Consider the following 12232-nt stretch of genomic DNA (forward strand, 5'->3'; position numbering starts at 1 on the left):
TCTTGAAGTTCATACACTTTTTTTTAATGATCTCCATACTGTGGAGCTTCTGACAGATAGTAGCTCTTTATATTCTCAAAAGATACGGTGATCCCTATGTTGATTTAAAGCTTGTAACCAATCGCCTCATTGACCTATCAAAAACAAAGGATAGATGCTATCAATATGCTGATGAATTCCATGTGAGATTCAAGGAGAATCTGAAAAAAGTGTTTTTGAGCACATTTGTTTGCTGCTAGAGCAATCTAGATTTTTTCTTTTTTTTTTTTTTTTTTTTTTTTTTTTTTAGTCATTGGCACATACTGTTATAGCCAGCAATCTCTGTCATTACCTGATCTAGGCACAACAGACTAGCTAAATTCAGGAGGAGCCTTTTTCTTCAATACCCAGGTCATCAGACAGGATTAATGGGATTAATGGTCATGTTAGAATCTTTATAAGGTAAAAAGTTGCAAGAATTTCTGAATTTCTGAATAGTACTGACAATGAGCAGAGTAGAATGCTGGTATAATAGACTAAAATTGTTGGAAATACAGTCAGAGATAATTTAGGTGACAGGAGGAAGCATGGGTAATAGAATCATAGAATCAGAGTTCTAAGGGATCCACAAGGGTGAAGTTCAACTCCTGATGTGGTCCTAATGAGCACACTGTGGGATTTGGGGACAGTTGTATAGCTGACGAGCAGTAGTTTCAGAGCTTGACTCCATGACCCTGATAAAGCCAAATTATATGGGTTGGGATGGAGAAAAGGAGGAGAGGCCAAATTCAAGAGCTTACAGTCAATCAGTGTTGGATAGTCAGCTCCAAACCAGGCAATGCAAAACCACTGTGGTAATTGATAATCATTGGTCAACAGCTTATTAGTGACACACTTCAGAGAGGAGAAATAATTGAAGCTGTGGAAATAGACCTAGTTTACAAAATAATTCTGATCTGAAAAGAAAAATATCTAACACATAACAGATGTGCTTAGCCTTATCCCTATCAAACAGAATGAAATCATCCATGTGCAGAACTCTGTGGTTTCTTTCCACACAGTTAAGAGAAGTACTTTCCAACACTTCCCTTCCTCTGAGCTAGTGTTCCTTTTCCCCATCAGTTTGGCCTTGCTATTAAGTCTGCTCAAGTGATCAATGCGAAGTAGAGACCAATAACTTCAACACAGTGCCATTTCCCACAAGCTAGAGAACTGCTTCTGTTCTGCAGACAGCAGCAGTCTGTCCCAGGGAAGTCCATACACCTTGTTTTGCAACACACTCAACAGAAAAACAATTGGTTTGGAAAGATACTGAACAAGACAGGGCAGAGAGCATATTTTTTATGTATAAATGTGTTTTGGGAGATTATTTGAACAGAAAAATGGCTTGAAAATTGAAAAATGGCCATCTTCTGAAGAATGAAACCCATAGCAATGTTGGCTGACTTAAGAGTCTTCAGTAATTATAATGTTGAAAAAAAGTCCAAATATCCAAAATTGTCAAGTTTCTTTCTTCTTTTCAGCACCTGAGTACAGCAGGGATAATGCTTGGGGATAGGGTCACAGGCATGTCCTGAATAAGCTTGCACAAGCACATAGAAACATAGTAATTGTTCAGCATGCCACTTCTCTGTGGACCTCTTCAGCCTGTACTGAGAATAAGAGGAATGAATCTATGAATAATTTCAGGAGTGCAGAACCTATGATGAAGTGCAGTTCATTGGTCCTGCAGAGTAATAATGATGTCATTTTTTGCCTCATGGCACGTGTTCTGGTGTTAGAAATAGCTAAAGGCATTGACAATTCTGTTACACTGCTCATGAAGCTGTCTGAGCTTCATACTTCCACACACACACCACCCTCCCCTCCTCTTCCCCCCTTCCCTCCCCCCCTCCCCCCAGTATCTTCAAAAGATTGTAAAATATTTTGGAAAAACTAATTGTTGATTTTGAAAAGATGATGCAATTGTGAGTTCAGCTAACCTTTTCCCAACTCAGGAAGTTCAGATGAATGTAAAGAGCATACTTCTACTTTGCTTGAACCACTGTGATTTTTAGGGAATTTAGGCAAATAATTATCCACACAACCCCCAGGGAAGAAGTAGATCCAGCAAACTTCTTTCACTATGTAGTCTTTCCTATAATGTGTAGTGCTGCAATGCTTGATTATCTAGCCATGTGGTCCAAAAAATCTTGATATGCCTGTTTTACAGGAAAACTGAGACAGAGTAACTGGTATGTGTAAGAGTACATGACAAATTTGGTATCAACAAGCATTTTCCAAGCTGTAGCCTAATCACCCAGTCTTCCAACTTCTCTCTTAGTCCTCACAGGTACCCCTCTTCTGTACCAGTTCTCAGACACACCCAGCAGTTTTGCATCTCCAGTGCAGGTGTTAGTCTGAGGATATAGAAAAATAGCTGTGACCTGACCTTGTTTTGTATTACTTTTGTACTGAGAGCAATCTTAGTTTCTTAAAATATAGCATCATGGCTATCTTTACACCTAACCTGCCTGGCTGACAAATAAACACCATGACTGCACTTACTATGAATGGAGGCATCACTGGAGAGCACTGTACATTTTTCTGTCCAGGCAAAGTAAGTAGTGAATGAACCTACAGTCTTCTCAGTGCTGTTGAGACACATAATGGGAATGAGAGCAAGGACAAGCCCAGCATCCTATGCAGAGTTTTGATTAGACCTGTCAGCTGTGAAACCAGATACATAAGGTACAGTAGGCAATATGTGACTGTTACAGGAAAATTACAAGAGTTACAGTTGAAGGCTTGATCCCAACAGAGGAGAGAAAAGGAATTGTGGGGCTGTCTCTGCCTTTGGATGCCCCTCTGGGTACTGGGAGCTGGCAGTGACCATGCATTTTTGTGTGCAGGTGTCCAGGAGGCTGTGGTGACCTGCCTGAACAAGCAAACCAGGGAGATTGCAGATGAAACATTGTGCGTAATGAGCCGCCGTCCTCCACAGCTACTGAAAGCCTGTAGCCTGGACCCCTGCCCCCCAAGGTATGTGTCTTGTATCTTATCACCAGGAGTATATGTTTTCAGGACATAGGGGAGTGTGATCATCAGTGAAGATGGCAAACTAATGAATCATGAATCTGGGGCAACCAGGCTCCATCTGGCTAGGATGCTTAGATGCTAGGTCTGGAAATTTTAATGTAGAAACATTACTTAAAAACTGAAGCTTGCAAGCACAACATGTAGATAAGAGCCTGAGATGCTCCCTAGGTTGTAGAACCAAAGGTCAGTTTGTCTAGGCTCATCAGATCTGTTTCACACCCCCTGCGATTCCTTGTAGTGAATGTGAAGTGAGAAAAAGTGATGAAAGTGAGAAAAATTGCATAATACAGTACCTCAGAGAATACAGTCCCCAGTGGCACCTGAGGCTGCATGATCCTGTTAGTGGAGGTGAAGATAGCTAGGTCAGGGGTGTTTGATCCTGTTTGGACCTCAGTAGGGGGATTTGAGGATTCCATGAGAAAAATAAAACAGTTACACAAGTGTGAAGTGACTGTAGCCTGGTATGTTGTCCAGAGCAATGCTAAACAATGCTAACATTAAACAATGCTAGCAGTATGGGGAAAAAAAAATAAATAATAATTTTAAATAAGCCATGACTCCAGACCCAATAGCCTTTCAGTCTGGAAGTGTGCCCTGCCTCACACATGCTATTTCTCAGATTACAGGGGCTTACAACCTCTTCAGGCCACAGTCTTATTTACTGGGAAGTGCAAAGCAGTAGTGAAACCAAAGGCCAGATTTCAGACTGCTTGCATATTAAGGTCCTTCAGCCAGATATTTTATGGATTAGCTTAACTTTACCCAGAGTCATATAAAGTTTAGGGAGACTTCTAAAACTTCCACTTTCACAGAAGGCTTGCAGAACCTATTCCTCCCTGATCTCAGATTGCTTCCACTATCCTGACACTAAAAATAGCAATTCTTGGTCTGTGGAGATTCACATCTGTACCTTCTACAACAGAAAATATCTGTCATGAGGTTCTCCTGGTTTATTTAAATAGACCTAGGCTTGTCAAGTCTTGAAGATTTACTGTATACATATTGTCTTTATTTCCAGCTGTACACAGGTGCATTTACTCTCTTGTGGTAGTGCGGCAGATCTGAAAGAGACTTATTTATAACTTTGGACTGTTTAAAATATGCAATGTTGTCCAGGTGGTAGATTTTCCTTAGAGTGTGTTTTGGTAGGTGTATGTATGCTTTATATGACAGCAGGCTATACAGAGGTATTTCTGTGTATTAGAAGATTCCTGCTACACAGAGAAAGTTGATGTTAAAAATCAAACATGGCCAGCATCCAAGAATGATAAAGACAAAAATAATGGTTTGATTGGAAGATAAGGATTTTGAGTCTGACAAGCATAGCCAAACAGGCTGACACATTTCACCAAAGCATTGCAAGAGTTACTTATGGGAATATTACAACCCCAACTTTGTACAAATGTCTATATTGCTGGTGCTAGGACAGAAATATGTTACTAATTTTTTTAAATAACTTTGTGGATGGAAATCTCTTTTTAATTGACAGGCAACAACATCACTGGAGGTGAGAGTGCATGGTGAGAGATTGACGATCCATCATTTCTGACACGGAAAATATTAGATGGTTAAAAAAAATTACACTCACATAGGCCAGTATTTATGTAATTGCTGTTACAAAAGTTGTCTGAGGATTTTGGTGAATATTTGCTGAATTACTCTGTGTGTTAATCCATACCACCGTGGTAATCTTGCTGCCAAAATGGAGCTGTTTTAAAGCTGCCCCGGGTATGTAGTTCACCCCCAAAACTATAAGGTGATCAACATAGATGAGGATCAGGACATGGAGCAATAGCTGTGGGGGAGGGGAAGGAGCAAAAGGGGCTTAGATTAAGAACCTTTCATCCACTCCTACGGTTGCAACTGAGAAAAGGGGAAATAGCTCCCTTCCTGGTATACACAAATCCTGTCCTCCAGCCCCTTCAGTCTGGAGGAAATTGCCTGTCTACAGAGATTTAAGTGGCACAGGAGGAAGAACAGCATGTGTTCTGCAAAATGGTTCCTCTGGTAAGAGCAAGGAAGCTTAAAACTCAAGATTGCAGACAGCAAGCAGTATGACTAATGGAAAAGGAGGTAAGAAGAGAAGTTGATGTGTCTCCCATACAGCTCCAGGCAGGCTGTGACAGGGTAGCCCTCATTTCCTGCAAGCTTATGAGGTGCTACACATACTAGTGGCACTATATTAAATGCAAAGGTGTATTAAAGTCATTAAAGTGATAGCACTGGGTATATAAAGATTATTGTTTTGTAATTATTAATTAAAACAATCTTAGGATTTTGAAATAGAATAATTGATAAGGAAAAAGGGCTTAGGATTTTCTCTGTGTTATGATTATTAAGAAGATGGTTCAGGATTCCAATTCAAGAAATCTTGATCCAGGAATCAGATAGGTTAGAGAGAAATTCTGTTGTTATAAATGTTGAGGAAGGTTTTGCTTCTGCATGACAAGATCAAAACTTGAGATGTAATACACTGCAGCTATGAACTTACAGAAGTTCCCAAAATGTGATCTGTGAATCACTGATACTTCCCAGAGCTTTTGCTGACGGCTTATAGTAAAAGCTGGCTGGTCTCATAGTTTTGGCTCTTCTCTCTATTTTCCAGCTGCTAAACTACATTAACAGAAGCTAAAAATATAAAAAACACTTTCCTAAAATGGCCTTGATGTGTAAGTGACTGTTGGAGCATGTAGTTGTGGTGGGTAGAAGAGGCAGTATGTTGAAAAGGCAGCTGAGCTGGTGACAAATGTCTCAGAATACAAGGCAATGTTGTCCACACCATGAAAAAAAAACTGAGAAATCTTGCCCAAGAGAACAAAAATTCCTTCCTGATATATTTAGAGAAATTACTCCAGTGACATTTCTTGAACCAGAACCTCAAAACATGCTTAGAATCTAATGTCTATATCTAGAATTTAATACTGTTCAAGACCTTGTTTAGCTTAAGAGTGAGAACAGTTAAAAATTAGAAATTCCAATCTTAATGTTGCTTCTGCTGCAGGCACTTTTTCTTACATGCAACATTCTCCATACTCTTTCAAAGTGTTAGTTGTGTATGCCTTTTAGTTGTGTACGCCTTTCCTGGTCAACAATTTGTTTAGTTAGTTTAATGCAGATTTAAAAAAAAAAAAAAGCATTGAACAACAGAATCTTGGCAGACTTTCTAAAGGGTCAGAAGGCTCACATCTAAGGACAAATACCTTAAGATTAATCCATGAAGAGTAATTTCTTTCTCACTGTGTTATTTCATTCTTTTGGGACACTTAGGATAAATGATGCTAAGCAGATCTTCACTGTTGCTGTTCTTTTTGCTCCCTACCAAGAATGAAGGTGGGTAAACTAAAAGACTTCAATATGTGCTTAATGCTTCACTTTGAAACTAGTCTGTAGTATCAATGTCTTTTTAAATTCCTAATTATTCTGGTCTCTCCTGGAACAAAATATGGTAAAAACTAGAACATACTGGCAATATTTCAGATTTATGAAAACACTGAAATGCGATGGTGCTGGTATAGTACCTGAGAGAGCTTTATAATTTCCACTGAAATTCTAGCTTAGCATCTTAGCACATTCCTATTCCAAGTCCATTGAAGAGAGACAGAAAAACTAAACCACGGAAATCTGTCTTCAAATATTCACAGCTATATAGAGTCAGCAAAATCTCATTTTTTTAATTTTAAGTTTTTCAAAACCACAATGGGTTGCACACAAAAACTGGAAGATTTAATCCATATTCAAACCCTAAAGCAGCTGAGTTTCCTGTGGTTTCAGACTTTGTTGAGAGGTTTTTGCTTATTACTTCAAGAACAATGGCAGAAAAAGAGCCCAGTCCCTTTTCTCCTGGAAAACACTATTACAAAATGTCCCATTGGACACTGAACTGAAAAATAGTGAAGAACCTTGGAGCTTGTTCCTAAGTTGGAAGCTAATAAATGATTTTCGGCACAATACATACAGAGTAAAATTTCATATTAATTAATTGGTATAGACTTGTTTGCTTTTTCTATAAAAAGGATATAGTTTCTTTTAATATACCAGGATGGTTTCTCCCAGAAGGAGAGGAATGAAGACTATGACTATTTTAATTTAGTCATAGAATCATAGGAACTTAGAATGGTTTGGGTTGGAAGGGACCTTAAAACCATGTAGTTCCAACCCCCCTGCCATGGGCAGGGACACCTCTCACTAGACCAGGTTGCTCAAAGCCCCATCCAACCTGGCCTTGAACAATTCCAGGGATGGGGCATCCACAACTTCTCTGGGCAACCAGTTCCAGTGTCTCACCACTCTGATAGTGAAATCACTTAATTTGTGTCAATCAATCTATATCGATTTCAGAATTATACAGCTGTATTTGATCAGAGCAGTCTTCCCAGAATAAAATGCAGAATAGATGTTAAAATTCTAGAAGTTTATTCTCTCAGCTCTAAAATGAAAGGGCAGATTACTCAGTTTCACTAATTTCTATGTTTGCATTCTAAATTACTCCAAAAATAGCCATAGGGGGAAAAAAAAGAGAAAAAGGAAAAAATAAAAATAAAAATGTAATGTTGGTTTTACTGTTTTCAACAACAAAATGACTCAAGTCCAAAGAGTCTCTTTTCTTCAGTATCCACTATCCAAAATACAGAGGCAGACATAATTTAATCAGATATAATTGCTCTTGTTTATAACAGCAGCCGCATGAGCAGCTCTTGGTGAGCCAAAAAGATCTACCAAAGGGGGGAATGAAAATGCTGTAACTGTGTTATTAATTATAACTGCTCAATAGCTTGGTCAATGCGTGTTGAAAGGATTTAGTAAACATGTACGGAGGAGTGAGAAGAGAAGCAAAGCAATGAAAGCCAGATGGCTGAAAATGGAGGAAATTCCAGGCAATTTCTACAGCTTTGTTCTTGCATATTTTCAAATCTGAACTTTTATTCCTTTGCAACAAAGAACAGCTGAATGCTATGGAACCGATAAACAGTGAAGAAAAAGCAGATGGTTCTAGGAATAGGATAGCACAAGATTTCACCCCAGGACTCTCCCTTGACTCCTTCAAGTCTTTGTATTTAGCAAGAGAAGACTGGTAAACATCTGAGTGGTTCTGATACCTGACTGATGGATCAAAATAACTTGGGTTGTGCTCTAGCTCATTGCTTGGTATCTTTTTCTTTTCTTCATTTTTTCCCTTGTATCTGCTTTTTTGTGTGCTTAAGTAATAGATTACCTTTATGATTTGAATGTTTCTTTGAGGGATGCAGTATTTACCATCTTCTTTGTTCTATTTGATTTCTCAGATTAAGTCAAATTATAAAGGAGAAAAAAATCAACATATTTTTCTGTGCATTTGGAGATGGGAAGCATCAGGTTGCTGTTAGGTCAGATGTAGTGCAGTCTGTGCTCCCATCTACAACCTGAAATGAATTCAATATCTGTAGAAGGGCTGGAGTATTCTCTAATCCGTTAAAGATGACTTCTGTACATGAGAGTGTCATGGATGGAAATGATATGCATTTCACTTGTGAGAGAGAAGCAGCAATGTATTTTGCTGATATAATGATCTAACAAAGCTTAATCATAAATAAAACAGCAACTCAACATGATTCAGGGTGTTGATATACACTTGGATATCTACTGTGTAGAGGACAGGGTCAGACGAACTGTCAGGAGATCCTCCCCTTGAGTCGCAAGATTCAGAATGGACACCCTTGCACGCTGAACTCCTCAGAATGCAGCCCAGGCGCAGCTGGATCCAAACATAGTTCCAAACTTGATGAACAGTTTATGTCTAAAGGTTGAGAAGATCCTCCTATTGAGTCTCAAGGTACAGGGTGGACCCCCGTCCTTTATAAACTCCTTGAACTGAAGGAGTAAGGAGTCTAGATGCATCTAAGGCTTTCGACACCATTTCCCACAGCATTCTCCTCAAGAAACTGGCTGCTCATGGCTTGGACTGATGTACCCTTCATTGGGTTAAAAATTGACTAGGTAGCTGGACCCAAAGAGTCATGGTGAATGGAGTTAAATCCAGTTGGAGGCCAGTTACTAGTTGTTTCCCCTGGGGCTCAGTATTAGGGCCAGTTCTTTTCAATATCTTTATTGATGATCTGGATGAGGGGATTGAGTGCACCCTCAGTAAGTTTTCAGATGACACAAAACTAAGTGTATGTGTCATCTCATAACCTCATGCTTGAGGTTATGCTTCTGTTCATGCTTCTGTAACCTCATGCTTGAGGTTACGAAGGCTCTGCAGGAGGATCTGGATAGGCTGGACCGATGGGCTGAGGCCAACTGTATGAAGTTCAACAAAGGCAAGTGCTGGGTCCTGCACCTGGGGCTCAACAACCCCAAGCAGAGCTACAATCTGGGAGAAGAGTGGTTAGAAAGCTGCCTGGAAGAGAAGGACCTGGGAGTACTGGTTGATAGTCAGATGAATATGTGCCAGCAATGTGCTCAGGTGGCCAAGAAGGCCAACAGCATCCTGGCATGTATCAGAAATAGTGTGGCCAGCAGGGCTAGGAAAGTAATTGTCCCCCTGTACTCAGCTCTGGTGAGGCCACACCTTGAGTACTGTGTTCGGTTTTGGGCCCCTCACTACAGGAAGGACATTGAGGTGCTCGAGCGAGTCCAGAGAAGAGTGACGAAGCTGGTGAGGGGTTTGGAGAACAAGTCTTACAAGGAGTGGCTGAGGGAGCTGGGATTGTTTAGCCTGGAGAAGAGAAGACTCAGGGGCAACCTTATCACTCTCTAGAGGTGCCTTAAAGGAAGCTGTAGCAAGGTGGGATTGGTCTATTCTCCTACATATCCAGTGATAGAACGAGGGGGCATTGGGCTAAAGTTGCACCAGGGGAAGTTTAGGTTGGATATTAGGAAAAACTTCTTTACTGAAAGGGTTGTTAGGTATTGGAATGGGCTGCCCAGGGAAGTGGTTGTGTCACCGTGCCTGGAGGTCTTAGACATTTAGAGGTAAAGCTTAGTGATATGTTTTAGTGGAGGACTTGCTAGTGTTAGGTCAGAGTTTGGACTAGGTGATATTGGAAGTCTCTTCTACCTAAACAATTCTGGCATTCTGTGATTCTGAACCCTGTCTTTGTCCCGGACTTGTTCAATATTTTTTTTCAGTCTTTAACAGACTCCAGCCTTTTTCTCCAGTGGAATGTGTTTCAGTCTATTCTGAACCAAAGTGCATTGAGAATGTCTTTCACAGTCTTTTAAGTAGTCCAGAGAGTCTCCTAGGATCTGCAGTCCACAACTTGAACCATTGGCAAAGTAGGTTGGAGGATCAGATATTATAAGTAATGGGATGCCAGACTGGACAGCTTCACCCATATTTGAAGACTTACGGTAAAGAAAAAGCTTAAAAAAGAGTCTGTGGGAGAATCTCAAACATACATTTTGTTTAGTTTTTCTTTGCTAAAGACAGTGCTGTACAAAGCCATCTAAACAGGCTGCTGTCCTGAGCTATCACTCTGTTATGCTATATTTGCATTACCTGTACACCTGCACTATATATATCCTGCACTACTGCAATATTTCCCCAGACTTAAAAGGTATTAATGTGACCCAAAAGCATTTCTTTTTCTCTCCCTCCTGTTTTTAAAGTATCAAGTATCTCACTTGATACTTTTTTCAGTTGTTAAGAGATTGTCCAAGATGTGCCTGACAGCCCATCCTTCCCTGTTCTTGCTGGGTGTGCTGACGATGGTGGAGAACTGCATGTTCCTTCGTATCTCTTTCTCAACAGCAGTTACAATGGAGTCACCAAGCGGACCCTTTTCAGCACCTCTTCAGCACATTTAAACATGAAGAACGAGGCAGCTTTCAGGTTGCTAGGATCAGTGGTTAGCTCTGGAGTCTCTGTATCAGTCATTTTATTTTAATCCAGTCATTTAAATTTCTAATAGTATAAGAATTAACTCATTAGATAGGATTTCATTCATAGACATTTTTCTCCATTTTAGCTCATAAAATATTAGAATGCAACTGTAAATACATTTTTAGTAATGATATTTTCTTACTTCAAGCAATTATAGACCACACTTCTTATTCAGTGTCCTACATAGATATATAGATGAATTTCTTCTACCCAAAGCTTGGAGTTTGCCAAGATGGTACATCCTTAAGTTGAAACACAATTTGATGATGGCCTATCACAGGCTTTTCATAATCTGGTTTGTGATAACCATGAGCTTAAAGCCATGATAGAGACTGAGTTCTGCTTTGGACTGTTTTTCCTCCATTTCTTTTTTTTTTTTTTTTTTTTTTTTTTACTGGCACTGTTAGTTTTAGTCACCTTAATGCAGTCCACTTCTCTGCATCTTTCTCTTCATTAATGTGTGTATAAACTAGAACTTAATATTTGCTACCACTTGATATTTTTCTATATTTTGAACAAATATTACTTCTGCATTTCAGATATTAATTTCTAATTATTAGCTTGTTCTGAATGTATTCTTAATTTTCTTGAGAGTATTAATTCACTGCCTCAATGGCAGTATTTCATTCTCAAGAGAAAGTTTTCTCAAGAATAATGATAAAGTGTATGCCTTTGTTCTTGAGCCAAATTCAATGATAGGTCAAATGTTTTGTGGCAGGATTAATTTATTCACAGTAGCATTATCCTGTGAGATTAGCTACTTACAAATGGATTGTTTTACTATGCATCATCGCTTTCTTTTTAAAAAAGGGGGAAAAGGAAACAATCATTATATCTTCCATTTACAGTACTGTTGAAGTAACTTACTGTATCAGTTTAAAAGGAATGCCCAATACTTTTTAACAAATAAATATTGAATGACAAGAAGATGAGATGTGTAAAAGAAGCATAAAAATATGGCCTTAACTGCTGAAAATGTACTGTACAATTATGTACAATACTTACACATCAGTAAAGATTTATACTTGAAATAAATTGAGGAGGCATTTTCATTTATAGTTTGATTTGGAGTGAATTAACTACCTATAGAAGGAGTGAGACTGATTAAACAAAGTGTGCTGAATCTGTCAAGTAGGTCTGTTGTATCTGCAGTAGCAGAGTAAGCTGTTCTATTTCTGACCATTAAAATTTCCATCTTTAATTAAGTGATCCATTCCTGATCACTTCCTAGTCTCTCTGCTAATGTTGTTAGGCATTCAAAAGCTCACTGACAGAGGATTTTGTGGTGTGCAATTACTCATTAGAAATGTAACT

The 12232-nt window shown here is 39.1% G+C and overlaps 1 protein-coding gene across 1 annotated transcript in view; it reads left to right on the forward strand.

Annotated features, from left to right (window-relative positions):
- The window catches only part of ADAMTSL1 (ADAMTS like 1), a 198426-nt gene that overhangs the window by 112847 nt on the left and 73347 nt on the right, over positions 1 to 12232 (forward strand). Inside the window, exon 15 of the mRNA XM_082783255.1 lies at positions 2871 to 3000. Within this exon, the coding sequence (XP_082639381.1) occupies positions 2871 to 3000 (130 nt within the window). The remainder of the gene's footprint in view (positions 1 to 2870; positions 3001 to 12232) is intronic.

This window comes from Aythya marila (assembly GCF_965140915.1).
Source record: "Aythya marila genome assembly, chromosome: Z".
Taxonomy (NCBI): Eukaryota; Metazoa; Chordata; class Aves; order Anseriformes; family Anatidae; genus Aythya; species Aythya marila.